This window comes from Arabidopsis thaliana, chromosome 4 (assembly GCF_000001735.4).
Source record: "Arabidopsis thaliana chromosome 4, partial sequence".
Classification (NCBI taxonomy): Eukaryota; Viridiplantae; Streptophyta; class Magnoliopsida; order Brassicales; family Brassicaceae; genus Arabidopsis; species Arabidopsis thaliana.
Genome location: NC_003075.7, coordinates 13,882,916 through 13,900,944, shown reverse-complemented (window position 1 = coordinate 13,900,944; position 18,029 = coordinate 13,882,916). Strand labels below are relative to the sequence as shown.

At 37.0% G+C, this 18,029-nt stretch overlaps 4 protein-coding genes and 2 non-coding genes across 7 annotated transcripts; 2 read left to right on the top strand and 4 right to left on the bottom strand.

Moving 5' to 3' along the window:
* Positions 1 to 314: 314 nt before the first annotated feature.
* SDG16 (SET domain protein 16) lies at positions 315 to 7,030 on the bottom strand. Its single transcript, NM_118929.5, has 23 exons — positions 5,472 to 7,030; positions 5,331 to 5,386; positions 5,046 to 5,259; positions 4,804 to 4,932; positions 4,638 to 4,706; positions 4,475 to 4,543; positions 4,298 to 4,389; positions 4,114 to 4,206; positions 3,818 to 3,953; positions 3,593 to 3,695; positions 3,403 to 3,502; positions 2,953 to 3,077; positions 2,708 to 2,853; positions 2,499 to 2,603; positions 2,190 to 2,254; positions 1,887 to 2,097; positions 1,717 to 1,803; positions 1,572 to 1,631; positions 1,389 to 1,478; positions 1,213 to 1,299; positions 1,051 to 1,125; positions 869 to 969; positions 315 to 779 (listed from the first exon to the last, which is right to left on the bottom strand). The coding sequence occupies exons 1-23, from the start codon at positions 6,249 to 6,251 to the stop codon at positions 689 to 691; spliced, it is 3,084 nt and encodes a 1,027-aa protein (NP_194520.3). The 5' UTR covers positions 6,252 to 7,030; the 3' UTR covers positions 315 to 688.
* An 841-nt stretch (positions 7,031 to 7,871) lies between these two features.
* On the bottom strand, positions 7,872 to 10,473 carry AT4G27900 (CCT motif family protein). Of its 2 annotated transcripts, NM_179130.3 has the most exons (5): positions 10,219 to 10,473; positions 9,980 to 10,126; positions 8,720 to 9,175; positions 8,362 to 8,502; positions 7,872 to 8,248 (listed from the first exon to the last, which is right to left on the bottom strand). In NM_179130.3, the coding sequence occupies exons 2-5, from the start codon at positions 10,085 to 10,087 to the stop codon at positions 8,168 to 8,170; spliced, it is 786 nt and encodes a 261-aa protein (NP_849461.1). In that variant the 5' UTR covers positions 10,088 to 10,126; positions 10,219 to 10,473; the 3' UTR covers positions 7,872 to 8,167. The 2 variants fall into 2 exon arrangements, with proteins under 2 accessions (NP_849461.1, NP_194519.1); NM_118928.4 differs by having other exon boundaries at positions 7,946 to 8,248; positions 9,980 to 10,473.
* Positions 10,474 to 13,672: 3,199 nt separating this feature from the next.
* On the bottom strand, positions 13,673 to 14,912 carry AT4G27890 (HSP20-like chaperones superfamily protein; the record flags this gene model as incomplete). The annotated part of the gene is made up of 3 exons (NM_118927.5): positions 13,673 to 13,847; positions 13,962 to 14,350; positions 14,543 to 14,912. The coding sequence occupies 3 exons, from the start codon at positions 14,910 to 14,912 to the stop codon at positions 13,725 to 13,727; spliced, it is 882 nt and encodes a 293-aa protein (NP_194518.1). The 3' UTR covers positions 13,673 to 13,724.
* Positions 14,913 to 15,681: 769 nt separating this feature from the next.
* On the top strand, positions 15,682 to 15,754 carry AT4G27885. Its single transcript has one exon. It is a non-coding gene; the product is annotated as a tRNA-Ala (tRNA).
* Positions 15,755 to 15,881: 127 nt separating this feature from the next.
* On the bottom strand, positions 15,882 to 17,778 carry AT4G27880 (Protein with RING/U-box and TRAF-like domain). The gene is made up of 3 exons (NM_118926.3): positions 17,092 to 17,778; positions 16,470 to 16,856; positions 15,882 to 16,383 (listed from the first exon to the last, which is right to left on the bottom strand). The coding sequence occupies exons 1-3, from the start codon at positions 17,320 to 17,322 to the stop codon at positions 16,018 to 16,020; spliced, it is 984 nt and encodes a 327-aa protein (NP_194517.1). The 5' UTR covers positions 17,323 to 17,778; the 3' UTR covers positions 15,882 to 16,017.
* A 178-nt stretch (positions 17,779 to 17,956) lies between these two features.
* On the top strand, positions 17,957 to 18,028 carry AT4G27875. The gene has a single exon. It is a non-coding gene; the product is annotated as a tRNA-Gln (tRNA).
* Position 18,029: the final 1 nt, after the last annotated feature.

Sequence of the window (18,029 nt, the reverse complement as noted above, 5' to 3'; positions counted from 1 at the left end):
TATTTTTTCCTATTTCTTTGAAAAATATCTCTCTATCAAATGCTTTAAGTTTAACACATAACCACAAAATCTTTAGAATGTTTCAGAATTGCTCATATACAGTTTGACACCGAAACATTTTTTCTTATGGGAATTGTTATCCGTTATGCAATTTACCTTGTGTGGCTTTGAACATATCTGAAGTATAGATAAGAGTCAATCCATATTCGCATCAATTGGGCCGTCAAAAACGCTTAAAAGTGTTTTAAGAAAACCATTACGAGATCTTTTATCAGCAGCAAACTACAATTCGTCTGACATGGCACTTGACGAAAGCACGATTCATAAACCGGCGCGAAAGGAAAATCAATTCCCAATTGAATTGACTCATCACCTTCGCGGTATAACCGTAGTAAACCGATGGTTATAGGGTAAAACGGTCACAACAGTTGGAATTATCCCAAGTTTTCTGCTCAAGTCTCGTTGAAATGAACAAAATGAATGAAATTGAATTCTTTTGAGGATAATGGTGACACAAACGAGTTTGTCTATACAGAGAGGCAGAAGAGATCAGACTTGGATCACTTAGCTTTTCTCTCTACCTATAAATCTATTGTTTTTGGAGCAAAAAGAGACAATCTTGCTTTGGCCTTTTCTTCTTGGTGTTGTAGCCTGTGAAGTAAACTTAGAGGATCTATACCTTTCTATTCTAATTCATGAATTTCCTGCAGTTAGGGGCTTTACATAAGCATGGCACCTTGAGTTCCTCTGCCTCGTCTGGATCAAATAAGTAATCATACCTGCCAAAACACCACACAACATTTCTTAAACTATGACAATCAATCAGCTTTAGATTGAAGAATGGTATATATAGAAATGCGTTGTGTACGTTAACTCCTCTCCCACAGCTACATTGGCCTTGGCTATCAGGACAATCCTGCTTTCCTCATCTCCTACACTCATAATCCTCGCATAGCAGTTTGGTGTACACTACACACCACGTATTTTGATTTAGGCTTTAACAGTCTGTCAAATTTCTTGTACGTAAAAAGTCCATGCCAAGCAGCTTACCGAATGATTGATGAGCCGAGCTATATTCCCTTTATCTGTAGCATCAACCACTACTTCTTCACTGATCTTGAAAAGCTGCAACATAAATCCTTCTTTTGGTTAAGAGAGATAGAGAGAGAAGAGACAATTTGTGAAGATAAAATGGAAACTTTTTCAACTCACATAGCAATCCTTTCCTACTCTGCGATAACGTGCTTCTCTCAAGTCTGCAATGCTACCTCTCACCTGTTCCCCTCTGTATTCAAGAACCTGAAATACAATAGCACCTCTCGACAATAAACACTCCCCTCATCCCAAATAGACCAAACACAATATCACAAATGGGTCTGCTGACATACCATTTCTCCTTCTTGGATATTTCTTCTTGCAAAAAGACCCCATCCATGAATTCCAGATCGCCCAAAGCAGACCCGATCCATTTCTGTCCTCTGTTACATTAAACATACACATGTTACAGCCGATAATATCAAAAAATAAAACCTGAACATTCCAATCTCGTTCAAACATCAGAGAATTCTTGCCTGCAAGTGGTGAAGTCGTTCCCTGAAAGAAGAAAACGATTTGGGTTCTTCTGGCACATGCTACACATAATACAACCCAGAAATGTCAGATCCAAAAAATAATAGTAAGAAACGGAGTAGAAGAACTGCATGGAGACTTTCTTACTCTGAATGTGTTTAAAGTTTGGATTGCTGCTGATGCATGATGGCGTGGTCCCCTTGTGTGGTGAGGAATGGCTTCTTCTTCAATCCTCTACAAAACAAAGATCAGCCTACTGGACAAAGGAGATGTGCAACGAAACATACAGACTTTTTGTGGATAAGACCCAATATTACCTTCTTGCTATTGATCTTTCTTTTAAATACTCGACAACGAGCAGCAGAAAATGGATCACATGTAATGGTATTCTCTGCAGGTGCTTCATCGTCTTCTCTGATTAATGAAATAAGCCTGGAACCACCTTTCTTCTTGTTTTGGACAAGACTCTTTGCAGAGAAGGCTCCTGAAGGAGTTTGTATAATTAACACGTTATCTGGGTTGGGAGCCCTACACACCAAAAACAATAGATAAAACTTATAAATCATAAACCAACATCGTAACACCAAAAATTCTTTAAGCAGAGTTCTGAGAAATTTCACCTGTGATAAGCACAATAGGACACCATCTTTGTTATCTGCTGACCATTTTTCTCCAAGCAGTGCAACTACATACAAAATGCATGGAAATATGCCTATTTAAATGGAGTAAGATAATAAATTGCAAAGGAAAAAAAAAACTCAAGTTCCTTTAAGTAAAGATTAAAAACACATTATCTATCGGAAACCAGTTTCACTTTATACGACTATATAAAAAAGATCGTTCCAGTTAGTTCAAAAGCATGTATAGAAAAAGTCAGTGTCGTCTGATCTCATGAAGAAAGATCAGAAACAGTCAAACAGTAAGCATACCTCCATTCTATAACCAGCTCGGGAGGCACACATGGCATGATAGTATGTAGAACACTTGCAACACTGAGTACACGAGCCATGTATTTGTTTGCATATTACACATATCTGAAATCCATCAAAACGAAGAAGATTTCATGCAATTTAGCTTTGGTCGCAGACAGTTATGGAAAGGTCCAAAATTAAAGACAATAAGTTAATATTAAATTTACCTTCACAAAATTAGTTGATGGAATACTCAAAATCCCAACTGCAGGTTCCATTTTTTCCTCACTTGCAAAACATACTTCAGGCTGAAACCAAGCACATGTCACATGAACCCACAACGTTTCCACATCAGTTGGCTTCAATGCACCTCCTATCATCAGTGACAACATAGCGGAGCCAATGGATATAGTTAATAGGCAGTGGTGCCATATGTTTATGTGAAAAAGCTGAATATACTTTATAAAGCCACCTTTTACAGGGCAGAGGCAACACTCCCGCTTGATATCTGGTCTCTCGCATGCTTTACAGACCCATGAGGTGAAATCACGAACATGTCTAGCGCCATAGCATTCCTGATGCACTGCTATTTGGCATCTGACAAGAAAATGAAAGAAACATTTATCTAAGTTGCTTATGAAACAATGATAATGGATGATACTTCACAAGTCGCCATAAAGTGATCCACAGAAAACAACTATCTTCTGTTTGCCAAAGGACATGACATGATAGTTAAAATGGAAAGCTCTCTGGCTCAAATATCTTATCCACATAAACTAGCAAGAAAACCCTATCTTACACACTCCACGTGAGCCAAAGATTGGGCACAAAAATATAAGTCTAACGGCAAGTCCCATTATTTAGGTAGATGAAATCATGGTTTTAAGAAAAAAAACTAGAGCAAAAAAAGATTAAAAAGCACCTGTTGCAGATAATAATCTTGTTGTAGTCCCAATCTTCAACCCATCTGCAAACTGCACATCGTTCTGTTGTCCACTTCGCATTGACCGGCTCATATGTCTCTGCCAACAACGAAAGGAAAAGCCAACAAAAGCATCACAAAAACACTCAAAACACTGCAACATGTTACAGGATTCCATTTCCTTTTCTACCTGATAGAAAAGCAAGCAATCTCTGCTTTCTCTGCTTTATGGAAGGTCGTTTAGGAACTTTAGCTGCAGTAGCATTTGCATGTAACTCTGCTAAGTTCATCATCTGCAGAGTAAGTGAATGGTAGGGCAGGTATATATGTCAGTTTCCTTTTGAGTAAGTCAGATCAAACTCAAAAGAAAGACGCCAATATCTCTGAAAGAAACCAGAAGAGTAATTGTACAAACCCAATCTTCTAGTGCCAGCTTCGAGCTTTTGACTTTCACACTGGTCTTCCAATTTTTTGACTTTGATCCGGTATGCCTTTCCCATTCGCTAAGGGCTTTCTTTTTAGGTCCACAGGAGCCACATTTACATACCACTCTGTAAATAACAAGATGGAGTAAGAAGACTCTGGAAAGTTTTCAGCAAAGAAACATGAAAATCTAGGTAAGGTAAATCTCAATATCATCTTGCTTTGAATTAGTTTTAGAAGAAAACCCAGCGCGAGAAGTTGGGGAAATGTAAATTGGTATCTGCTTACAAATGGAGCCTCGGGAAATAAACTCCTTCTACTCCAGCGCATACAACAATAACCTTGTCAGGAAGAACCATCTGACCATCGCCTTTCGCAACTCTGTACCAGAAAACTCCCAAATTTAGACATTTGGCAATCAAAAGGAAGCCGTTGAGAAAACAATAATAAAAGTTAAGACGAAGAGGCCTACTTTGACTTTGAGTTTTGTTTTTCTGAATCTGATAGGTCAAAGTTAAATTTTGCTCTGCAAGTAGGACAGTAGTAATCTGTTTCCCGCAAATCCTTCAGATCATAAAATGAGCTCGATCTCAACACACACAAGCCGATGATAATAGGGTAACCTTGATGAAATCCAAAATTAACATACCTTCAAATGCCTATCTGATATTTGGTCACATTCTGCGTGTATCCGGACTTTACAACCATCACAGCGCACCTAATATGCCACACGGATATCAAAAAGTCAAAATAGAAAACAACCAAAACCTTAAGCTATACCACTATAGAACCTAATGTTTTTACTTTCGTACCCAGCTTTTATTGTCCAAATGATTCCTTATCTTCTTGCATATACCACAAATGTGTTTTGATTTTGTTAACTGCAACAACAACAAAATAGGCTTACACGTATGCAACCGTTTCTGCATCACTTCAAACTAAACTAAGAATAATCACAGAACAAGGGATCCTACATACCCTTGAACATGGTTTACACAACAATTGATCTCCAGGAATCAGATCTTTCATTTTTTTTGCCATCTCAAAAGAAATGACTGTTTCACATCCTGCACATGCTAGTGGATTTCTGTGTTTCTTTAACAGCCCCTACAAAGCATAATGTTAATTAGATATATTACCCAAATTGGAGGAGATTTACATAAAAAGATATAAGAAAAAAAAGTCATATAAAAATGGACCAAAATCATAGAGACACTTGCCTGTCTTGGAGCATTGTTATTGAGCTCCTGATTTGAGACCGCAGTTTCTTGAATCCATCTGTAGAAAGAATCGTCAAAAGTCGAGTTCCCAGCAGCCAAGTGAATATCATGCATCAACTTCTCCGTGAATCCCTGATCTGCCAAAAATGCTTCCTCCAATGCCATCTGAAAATTCCCAGGCTTGCACCCTTGCAGTTCAGGCTGTTCCTGGAACCTGAATAAGTAGCTAATTAAGCACTAATCCACATTTAAGACCTTTTCTTTTGATTATATAAAGAGACCCACCTGGCAACATAGTCCACAAAAGGGAAGATCATCCCTCTCCTCACCCATGCATAGTCCTGCTTACATTAAACAACAGTCAGAAATAGAATACTTAAAAGAAGGCCAGATTCCATATTTGGAAAGCCATTAGTCTCTTCGTACCCTTTCATTCTCGTTCCCAGAGTGACCAAAGAACACAACACAGGCTGCATCGGGTATACAAGAACGCAAAACAAGCTCGGGTGCTTGTGTCATTGGATCGATAACAATAGCCGGCCAAAACGGCTCATTTCTCCCAGACTTTGCCCAAACCAAGTCACCTGAATAGAAGTTCTCTGGCCCAAAAGTACCCTTTTTATTCGGAAGCTTCTCATCAACACGAGCACGAGCCTCATCATTATGTTGCTCGTGAAACCTTTCTTCTTTACACAATGCACTATACTTACTCTTCCTATCAAGTTCCTTGCTTTTCAAATTAGTAGCTTTAGGAACCCGAAAACTAACAACTTTCTCATTCCTGCATTCTATTTCTTCTTCCTCCAAATCACAATCACTTTTACTATCCTTCCTCCAATTATCAAGCACCGAATCATTGAATCGAGAAGGAAGCACCTGAATTCTTCCCCTAGATGTCCGAACAAGCGGTGGACGTGAGACTTCCGCCGGAGGAGAATCTCTAACAGTACCGGAATCAGATCTTCTCTTAGACAATGACTCTTCCACCTCAACAGGTTTTGTAACTTCAGTGCACCAGGAAGCAGAGAATCCATTGCGTCCATTACCTGGAACAATCCCGGCGGCGATTTCTCCGAGAAGATTGAGAGGATAGTAGTAACCACCTCCTCCCAAGTTCAACTTTCTCTTCTTCTTCCTTGACTCATTACCGAGTTTGCACCGTTCCAAACTCGGTATCTGGGTTTTAAATTTCCGTTTGATAATCATTCTTCTTCAAATTTCAGAAAAGCAATCTCAGAGCATCACTGTTCCAATTAAGAATCAACAACCAAAATCTCGAATTTTCTCACAAACCCTAATCTAGACCTCAATTTCTGATGCTCCGGAGAGGAGAAGTCCTCCGTATTCCTCTGACCCAGAACTGAAAATCGCGTACCCGTTCTATCAAACAAGGAAAGCTACAAAATTTGATGGAAGAAGAGACTTTTGGCACGAATGAGCGAAAGAGAAAGTGAAAGAGAAAGAGAAAGAGATCTGTTCCTAACTTCTCTCGCTCTATATCTCTCTCTCTTAAAATTCCAGAAGAGATTAAAAAAGACCCAATTTTTATAAATAAAAATGCGTCCTTTCTTATGATTTGGATGATAAAACCGGAAGAAATGTTGTCAAGGAATTGTTTTAAATCGAAAGACTGAAAATTTCGGCAAATTTTATTTGTTCTGGGTAAGAAATTTTTTTCTTTTAGAGAGAGAAAGGCGAGACAGAGAGGTGAAGAGAGAGAAGACGCAGAAGAAGTGGGTCGTTTGGATCGGCGTCACCTTCTGAATAGCGTGAATGTGCACATTACTGTGATTAAGCTAACCTGCGCATCACACGCTTTTTCTTCTTCTTCCTCGTTTTCTTTCTCTTCTCGGAACCAATTCAAAGATCGTGTGTCTCTTCTTGTAATTTAATTGTTTCTCTTCTTAATTTGATATGAAAATTCAGATACATGTTTTGTTAATGAGGTTTGAAAATCTATGGAAGCTTGTAATGGAACTTACATGGTACGGCTACGGCAGTGTACTTCTTACGTTTGTTTTTCGTTATGATTACAACAACTAGTCACTACAACATTAGAAGAAATAACAACAACCCATGAAAACGCTCTTCTTACATTGTTACACAGGAGAGTTGTCGTCTCTTTGTAGATGTAAAATTTTAAATATTTGTTTCTCTGTTTCTATATGCACCGGTGATGGAAAGAGGCAGCTACAAGATGGAAACAAAAATATTATTGAAAAGTTTCCCACCAATTTTTTCACAATTCTTCTAAGGGTATTTACGTAATAATACAATTTCTTTCTGGGGTTTTCCGGTTTAGAACTAACCGAGAAGCTCTGTGATTTTCTCAACTACAAACAAAAAATTTAACAAGGAGACAGACCACCAATCACGTTCGTTAGGGGTTTGTCTCTGGGTTGATTTATTTATCAGTAAACATTACTAGTTCCGTTGGATTTACTTAAACAAGGTTTAAGCTTTTCTCATTGGAAATGGTAATTTAAGGTTAGGGCTCCCAAAAGTCCAAAACATACTCGCAAAGAATGATACAGGTCACCATCGATTCTTCATCGCAAAGCATTAATAAAGTTCACCAAATTATTTGAGGAGGATTGCAAAACCTAGAATTTTGAAAAAGTTCAGCTTCGTGTTCTGATATGTTAGAACTTTTCAATTAATTACAAATATATCTCAACATGGTCAACAGGTCTGTTGCATCCACAACCATATACAAATGGGAAAGTATGTGTGGAACTAAGACCATACTAAATCAGATTTTGGCTAAAGTTTCATTTTTCATGTTTTCCAAAGGTGATCCCCATGTACAGTCATTCATCAAAAGTCAAAAGCTACTTATGTCAACTGATGCAAAACTAAGAATACTGATAATATATACGGTGAAGTCAAACCATTAGAGAGGAATATTAAACAGCTTCTATATATAAACTTTTAGAGATACATAACTTCACAAGATCTAACATATATAAGCATCATTACTTGAGTGACTGACTACTACAACTTGTTTTTTCTTCCTAATCCTTACTCCTTACTAGGCTTATTCAGACAAACCCCCTTATATACAAAACGAGAGGTGGGTGGGATTATATTCTTAACACCGCATCAGACCTAACTAGTCCTCATCATTTCTGCATCTCCTCTGTTTTTGCAAACCTTCCTCGGATCCTCGGTTGACTGTCTGCAAGTGCCTTCCTACAAGCATACTGCAACCATACGGTACATACCGAAACAAACCAGATCTCAGTTTCCAACAAAGCGGGTTTGAGAAGAAAGAGTAGAGTTTAGTGTTATATAAACTGTTTTTTCGGGTCTTTACCTTGATTTTACGCCCGAAATTTCGCTTGCTCTTCTTGTTCCTGTATCGAGAAAGCTTCTCACGGCGGTCCTCAGAGGTGCAACTTATGATTATTCGATCCAACTGAGACTGAACAAGACCCGTATTTCCAGTCCCCAGTGTCTGTCATAGACCAAAAAGATCACAAGTGATGAACATACACATGAGAACTTTTGCCAACATCATATCTATATATATTCATTTGAGTTTGGGAAATGTCACAACTTTCTCTGAAATATCGATGATGTGACAAGAATGAGCACAGTCTAAATTCTTGCAAACCCTTGTATAGGTTGAGTTCAATGATCACAAGAGTAATATCAATAATTTCAGTTCTAACCTGTATATCGCTTTCACTGAAGGCTCTTCTCATCCCATAATCCACTGGAGGGAAATCAGGGAATCCCTGAATCACCGCATCCTTGTGCTCGACCATATCCATTGAGCTCAAGTTTCCCGAGCTCACACTCTTCGGAATTGGGACATCAGAGACGACTACACTCGTACTCTTCACATCGTTGTCCATTTTTGCCACTAAAGAGATGTTCTTGATGTCTAGTACCTCGGAGAGCGGAGACTCCATGGCTGATTTCACCAGGAGGTCCTGCTCACAGTCGTAGAAAGCCTTGTCTATAAGCTGTTGGTCACTCTGCAACGACCCGAGATCACCGAGTTCAACAAGCTCTTGAGAGAGGGGATCAACAGCTAACATTGGTTCTTCAATAATCGGCTCAGGGGCTTTGAATAGGTCACTCTCTTCTCCAAAATCATACTCACTTGCCTCAACAAGATTGTTCTGCATCACAATTATAAGAAAAATGAGCAAAACATAACAAGAGACAACCAAAACCACAAACCACAAGATCAAAACTCAAAACTTGACTAAGACACAATGAGTTTCTTTGGTTTTATGCACAAACACACACAGATCTCTTTAAAATGAATTCGTTCAAAAAAGGTAAAACGAAAGGGAATTTTTATTCTTTCTTACAGTCATAGTGGAGAATGAAAGTAAGATTATGACACTATGAATCGACAAACCCCAAGCAGAGCAAAAGAATAACTGAAAAAAGAAAAACACAATTCTCAAAGAACACGGAATCTGATAGTCTATAAACACAAAAGTTTGTTGTCAATCGTGTATGATACACTCTTATTAAGTTCTAAGTTCAGCTTCTATAAAGAGAAAAGGGCCACTCCCATGATCCCATAATCACAACACATATAAAAAGGTCTTCTTTTTCTCAAAACCAAAAATAAAGTTGAGTTTTTTTTTTGTTCTATCAAACATCAGCAGAAGAAGATTCCGTCTTTTCATCTACCCAGAAAGACCCAATTTTTAAAAGCCAAAACAGATGTGAGCTCAGCAAATAGATCGAATCAAATTTCCAGTTACCACAAATTTTCTCAAGAAAACCACTTAAAGCACAAAACTTTGCCACTAATATCCACTAATTAGTGTTTTCCATCTCCTTCACACTCCAATTGTCTTCATCAATCAACTTAATTTCATCAAAGGTCAAGCAGAGACAAGAAACCCAAAATCAAAAAAATCAAATGCAGTGACAAAAAAAGAGGAAGTGAAGTCAAAAAGACAAACCATTTCATCAGAGAGCTTGTAGGATTTAAAGAGGTCTTCAAATTGGTGAATCTCTGGAGAAGAAGAACTCTGCATGAATCGGAAAGCTAAGCTAGTTTCTGCATACATTTCTTAATCTCTTGCTCTTTGATTAGAAGTTTTTATTTCCTGGAAGTAGAAAGAGGAATGAAGCAGAGAAGAGTGAACATAAAAACCCAAAAGATGAAAAAGAGAGGCCAAGTTGGGAATTTGGAGCATACCCTGAGGAGAAAGTTGTGTACTTTGGCCCCTCCTCTTGCCCTATTGTGATGTTGAGAGGCCTGATACTGATATTTTTTTATGTGTAAGAATTATTGGTGCACTGAATCCCATTTATAGATTTTACTTTCTTTATTATTTTGGCATTGAAATAAATGTTTAACATGAAAATAGAAATAAATGTAAATAAAGAATTAGAGAAATCAAAAATGTAACCCCCACTGCCATTTTTTCAGTGTAGATATTTCTTATGCACAACTTTTTCTTATGTAGAGAAGATGATTCATGAATGAGAAGAGTTATTTCATGTAACGTTCCTTTCAAGTTGTAAGTTGTTGTAACAAAGCAGTGGTTAATCAGTATATAAAAACAAAATCTGTTGGGATTAGAGGACAAACAAGTTTAATTTTTTGCAGTTCTAACTAAACAAGTCGTACGTAGTAGTATTTAGCAACTTGTATAGTAGGTGACTGTAGAGTGTAGACACTACACATGTTTAGTGTAGGTCCTATGTTCTTGTGACTCTCTCTCACATTTTCCATTACGTCATGCGATTGCGAGGTTATGGTGCTGTGGGATTTTTGTAAATCGCGACATTAACTAGTTCTGAGTGATATTGTTCTCTATCATGAATCCATGAATAGTGGAAACAATTAATATGTTCATAGAATACAATCTGGTTGTACTTTGTAACTAAATTCATATAATCAATCAATTCTTGGATCTGCTTTTTAGCCTTTATGGCCAGGAACTCAGGTCCCGTGATGTCCATTTAAAAAAAAAATGAATATGAGTTTTGAGGAAATGACAAAACTGACATGTGAATAGTTTCAGAATATGTTCCGTACGAAAAGTATAATTTGTTTTTGTTGAATGCTAATCACTAGAGTCTAGATTTAACAGTGAGGATGGTTTAGTTCCATAGTTGGATTCTTGACTACTCTTGTCTAAATTTTGACGTCCAAAACACGTTTTGTTAATTCCTTGTATTTTCCAACTTGAATCGTTTTATAAAATTTCATTAGTCCAAATTGTTTGTTTTACTTCAATTTCCTTACTCCATCTTTGAGGGAAGCTTTTGTATCAGTGGGAATTGAAACTACAAGTGTACGTGCGTGAGAGGAAATTTTGTATTTGATTACCGAGAACTTAACATAATACCCAAAAGTGAATAAATACAGATGGTCCTTGAGTATATATATCAAATTATGATTCTCAAAATTTATTCGTATGATCTTATGCTTTTCTTTCTTATGTTTAACTCTTCAGTTTCATCGAATTATATATTCTTATGTTCTTGTCTCAACTTTTTTGTTTTGGATTTACTCATAGTTACTTGTGACACGTACGTATAAAAAGTAATTTGAAATAACACAAAGTTGGGGACCAACAATCGGTAGTGTTGTTACATGAATATGGAAATGAAAATTGACATATAAATCCATGGGTGGTCCAAATTTGATGATGACCATTTATTTTCTGTAAGAAATTGTTCATTTGCTAAAGTTGCCGAATATTTTCACTTCGGCTATAGTTTATACATCTAAGTTTGTGTTTGCATTTATATTTATTGAAATTGAATATATTTTATACGCAAGTGGACTTCTTTTTGTTTTGTTTTGTTTTGTATTTGGCTTTATATAGTCTTGAGTCCCAATATGTTGGGTCATGAATGCATTGGTTTTTATCAAATTGGCTACGTCTATATACAATGCTATATATAACGTATAACTATCTAAGCTATAAATATATTTTTTGTCTGCCATTAATCTCAGAAGTGTAGCTTGAAAATTTGAACCTTTGGCTTTTGCGATACCTTTATTGATTGTTCATTGCCAAGGGGCATGGCGGCGCCAATCAGGAAAGGTGTCCCACTTTGTACAACCACAATAACCTCTTTTAACTCTTGCTTCCAAGCTCGAATACTCTTGTGGATGGACTCGAGAAAATACTTTAGATGAATTTAGCATGTAGGAGAAACTAATTTTCCATGGTTTAGTGTAGTAGAATTCTGAAAAGCTTAGTGCAAATATTCTCATCCACGTTTTGATATTTCTATTATAGCTGCAATAATTTTGGAAGGTATTGTTGTAGATGCATGGATCTAACTAACTAAAGCATAACACATAAAAGAAGAAAACGTGTCGTCGTCTACTGTTGTTGTCTCTTATGAATCATTGAGAACAATGGAGTATGGACAAGGACCATGTGACCAGTTTTGATCAAATCTAACTTACACTAAAAACATAAGTCCGTACCACAACAAGAATATTCCACCCACCAGAGCTAAACCTCACCGGAGATTCTACAATAAGTTTTCATTCTCACATAAATAATGCGCAAAAATATAATAATAATAATGTGCATGCTTTTGATATGAATACATAAGTAAACAAAAACAAATTAAAGAGAAATCAGCTAGGAATCGAAAGGGTTAGAAAACGAAACTATATTCATAGTCATGACTCATGAACAGATCAATAAGCAAAAAAAACACAGATGAAGTTTTCTTAAGGAAGTAGATATTTAACTTATCAACAACTGTCTTGAAATAAACCAAAAGGGCAGGATTGTAATCTTGAAGACATAACAAGATTATATTAGAACACAAAATTGGCTTAGGCCCTGTTTGTTTCATCATTTATCATTTTCATTCAAATGATCCACTTACATGATTCATTTGAATGATACATTTGAATGATGTTTGTTTCGTTATTTGTAATTTAATCTAAATGATGCATTTAAATGGATCTTTATTTGTTTGATCATTTTGTAGTTCATTCACATTTTCATTTAGATAAAAATAACTAAAATACCCATGTTTTCATTTTAACAAATGACAAATATTCAACATTATTACCCACTATCAATACCAAACATATTGGCGGGAAAATATGATTTTACGGTTTTGGCGGGAAAATACGATTTTACGGTTTTGGCGGGAAAATATGATTTTGCGGGAAAAATGATTTTGCAATTTTGGCAGGAAAACATGATTTTGCAGTTTTGGCGGGAAAACATAATATTGTCATTTTGGCAAGAAAATATAATTTAGTGGTTTCAGCGTAAATATAATTTATGATTTTAGGTGGAATAGCGATTTCTATAATTTTACATCAAAAATTATGATTTTGCGATTTTTGGCCAAAAAACGCAATTTCACGATTTTACGATTTTGACATAAAAGAATAATACGTGATTTCATGATTTTTTGAGAAATCTATAGAAAATAAAATTATTTAAATTATGACTATAAATGAGGGTATATTAGTTTTTTGTTATTTTTGGATGAAACATCTCCATCCAAATGGTTTAATCAAATTCATCCAAATGAGTTTCATAAATTTGCCTAAATTTAGATACTCATTCAGATGTATCATCCAGATGATCCATCCAAATGCTTGTTAAATTGTCAAAAACAAACATCATTTTTCATCTCCATTTGGATGGATCATGTGGATGGACAAACAAACAGGGCCTTAAACGAAGAAGAGTTGGATAAAGATCATCAGTTAAACTTTGCATTAGAGAAGTCCATCCCAGGATTCTGAGCCATGAACTTCTTGAGCATATCTTTCTTCTCTATCTCATCACTCCTTGGTAGTCCCATCTGCTTCTGCCTTTGATCAAACTGTAAAAGACAAAAAGAAAACAAAGAAAACGTGTCACAAACACAATTCTTGCAAAATAAAATCTAACACAAAAAAATCATCATGATCAAGATAAAGAAACCGATATAACTTACCATCATCTTCTCAACGGATGCGCGAGTTTCAGGGTCGAGATCACCAAGTTTGCTGGTCTCTGGTTCAACTTTCTGAGTGTCTATCTCAGGTTCTCCCTTCACACAATACTTCCACCACTCCATCTGGTCTTGCTTTGTCAAGAGCACCGATATCATCTTTTGATCCTCGATATTCCAGAAGCAGTCGTCAGGCTTGACAGAATTGAAGAATTCTCCATCGACGATTAGGTCTTGCCCTTTGAGACCAACTTTGAGACGGTTCTTCTTGATTTCACAGGTAACAGACCTTGATTTAGTGCCTTCCGGCATTGGAATGTTAATTGTGACCTCTTGGAGATTCTGTCCCCATGAGTATTTCTCAAAATCAAGCCCATTGCCTTTGTTAGGAACTGCACAAAACAGAGACATCAAGTTAGTTTTGCAATAAAAGAGACTAAAGTTGTTGAGTCTTTAACACAAGAATCAAATTCCAAAACTCATCATAGCATAATAAAATAACTAAGGAAACATACCCTAAACAAATTTTAACCTAACAAGACATACCAGTTTCCAGACACAAGAAAGGTTTACAAAGGACTTACCGATGGGACCCGATTCTTTCTCCTCTTTAGGCTTCTCAATCTCCATGGGATCAGTCGCCATCAAGCTCTCCTCCTTCGGCTTCTCCAGCTCCGTGGGCTTCAAGCTATCTTTCTTTGGCTTCTCAACCTCCATGGACTTAACACTCTCCTTCTCCAACTTCTTCTTCTCCGCTTCCCTCAACCTCTGCTTCGCAGCCATAACAGCAGCCACGATCTCCTTCTCAGCCGTGTCTTTCTTCAGAAAATTGCTCTCTTTCCCGATAACATCAAGAACTTTCTCCAAAAACGCTATTGGGTTTGAAGGATCAAAACTTGCGGTGAAAGGCACCATCGAGGGTCTCGCCTCCTCCATCTCAGAGATAATCGCCATTGGTTTAATCTTTTAGCTGTAGGGTTCTTTGCTCGTCAGAGATTAAAAATCAGAATGAGTTTCTTTGATCGTCCGATGGCCAAAGATTGGGAAATTTATAGGGAAAGCCACGAAGGCTAAAAAGTAAAGTTCTAGAAGAAACAGAACTTAAAAGTTAAAAACCCTTTTCAATTTGTATTAGGCCTTTTTCCTTTAATTCCCTCTCGAATTCAATTTCTAAGATTTTTCCTTTTCCTCAATTCCTAACTTTCCTTATTTAGTTTTTTTCCTATTTATCTATTAAGTTAATAATTTGAATAATTGCAATTCACTAACATTAGATTAGATTATACAATTTAGGACATTTAAATTGTTTTAAAGCTCAAGAATTTGTTTGTTGGAAAATAAAAAAGCTTAGGATTTGTTTTCATACTCGTATATCTTTTAAAAAGATTTGTTGAAATCTTGTTAAGAGAAAATCTTACATAATCTTTAAAACTTATATGAATTGAATAACTTCATATTTAACCTTATCTTTTCTATTTATTAATTTGATATCAATTTAATGTTTGAACACTTTTGAAAATATTGGTAGATTTTATTTTTAAGATAAATGCATATATACATCAACAATCCTCCTAATAATTTGTCGATTGGGCAACTTGTTTAACATAGACTAAATATTTTACATATATGGTCTTGTCTCACACTATACATTTGGATATTGTATTATGGTAATCACAGTGTTAGCAAAAAATAGAATTAGTTTAATGTTATCAGAAATCAAACAGGGGGTGTAGCTCATATGGTAGAGCGCTCGCTTCGCATGCGAGAGGCACGGGGTTCGATTCCCCGCACCTCCATTTTTTCATAAACACATTTTAGTTGCGTTTGAACAAGTTGTTACTTGTTACCACGGAATCACTTAGTTTTTTTTTTGTTTCACTTGATCAAATCTCCTATCTCCATGTATCTAAATTGTAATGCATCTGCCAAAATATGAGACTATAAGATGAAACATTCATTCATGATATGTTTTAGATACAGACAAAGAAGAAGAGTGCAAACGAATCATCATACAACATTCCTTCTCAAAGAGAGAAAAAACAAAAAGATAAAAGAATGATCAGGAAGAAGATAGGTTTGGTATGGAAAGTCCAGAATCTGGACTGTGTTGCTCTTTCCAGATTTTACCAGTGACTCTAAGTTTAAGCTCTTTCCTGTCTCCACCGGAGAAAAAGAGAGCCATGTTTCTTTGGATGATGAGACCGTCGTTGCTGTCTCTTACTTTCCTGTGGCTATCTCTGATGCTTCTTGGGGTTCCTTCCCATGTTAGCTTCCTCCCACTGCCTCCCACTTCTAAGCTGTAGCTGTAGCTCCGTGCATCTTCCTCGTCCCCCATGAATCTCAGGAATGCCATGTATACTGGACCCATCCCAAGCTGGAACGCTTCGAAATGGAGGCAGAAGTACTGCCCAAAGCAATGGAATACCTGAACCCACATAAGAAACAGTCAGTTTAGTTACCGAAAACATTGAAGAGAATCATGTTTTCCTAGACAAAGAAGGATATGCTCACGGTTAGCATCCAAGTAGCGTTCTCTACTTCACGCGGATTGGATTTGACATAGCGGTGGTTAAAAGTGGAACCAGCGTGCATGTCAACTTTATGATCATCCCTGAGATGGGCTACAAGAAAAGGGATGTCCCCTACGATACCACACTCCGAACCAGCATAAGGACAACTGTAAGGTCTGAAGTTACAGAGAGACTCGTGCTTCAGTTTGCTGTAGTAAGGAAAGATCTCAGGACATCCCAGATTGTAAAACTTGCAAGGCAGCTCAAGCGACTCGGCTACTTTCTCAAGAGCTAAACATCTAATATCTCCAAGTTCTTGTCTACATGTGGGACACCTGTTATGAACCCTCACTTTACAGGTCGAGCACAATGTATGTCCATTATGACACTGCAACAACAACAATAACAAAAAAGAGACACACTTTTCAGATCAATTACTTCCCCTGGCTCAATTCTAGGATACAAGCAACATCAAAACCTATGAACAACCACATTATATAATCTATATCCCCATTAAACGCTACACAACATATAGGCAGAGAAGAACACAAACACATAAAGCTAAAACGTATCATTAGGAATCAATTGAGAACCAAACAACCAAAAGAGCATCGGAGATTCACCTGATGGATAGGAGGATACATAGAATAGGTACAGACAGGGCACTCCAGAAGCTCATACACGCTAGTGGCCGGAGCAGTTGCTGTTGGGCCAACAATATTGGTAACGACGGCGGCAGCAGCGGCTCCGCCGTGAGTCTTCGTCGAAGAGAATTGGTAAGATTGGTGGCCATTACCATTCTGATGGATCTCATTACCCGTAGATGAGACGCACTCCATACTATCTGTCTCCATTACCACAATCAATTTCTCAAAAATCAAAAAAGCCCTAAATTCAAAAAAAAATCTAGGTCTATTCGATTATCAAGAATCTCTCTTTCTCTGATAATAAAAAAAATTCCTTTCTTTCACCGCTGATTTTGATAGAATCAAAAGCAAAATAAAACAGTACTTTGCTTCCCTACCACTTTTGGGTATCTTTGAGAATTGATTCGTAAGACAAATCTGGTAAAAACGAGAAAGAGAGAAATAAGGAAAGAAGATGAAGAAACAAATATCTGAAATTTTCCAGGGGAATCAAATAGCCCCTGACTCTCTAACCCTCCCTCTCTCTCTGTCTTTCTCTTTCTATCGTCACCGATTCTGCAAAAGCGGTGCTTTTTTCTTCGTTGGTCTCTTTTGATCTCTGAAACTGAGAGAGAGAGAGAGAGAGAGAGAGAGAAAAGAAGAAAGATCAAATCTGAACCGTTCAGATGCCAAGGCTCCCTTTAATTCGAATTTGAATCTGACGGTTATAACATTATCTGCCAATTGGGATTGGCTATTACCATTAGTGATTGGTTCAAACCCGCTACGTACGTAACCGTACTTTTACGGCAAGCATATAATATTTAGTATATACTAGTTTATATCAGGACTGTCATCAAATGGTTCTATGGTCTAGCGGTTAGGACATTGGACTCTGAATCCAGTAACCCGAGTTCAATTCTCGGTAGAACCTT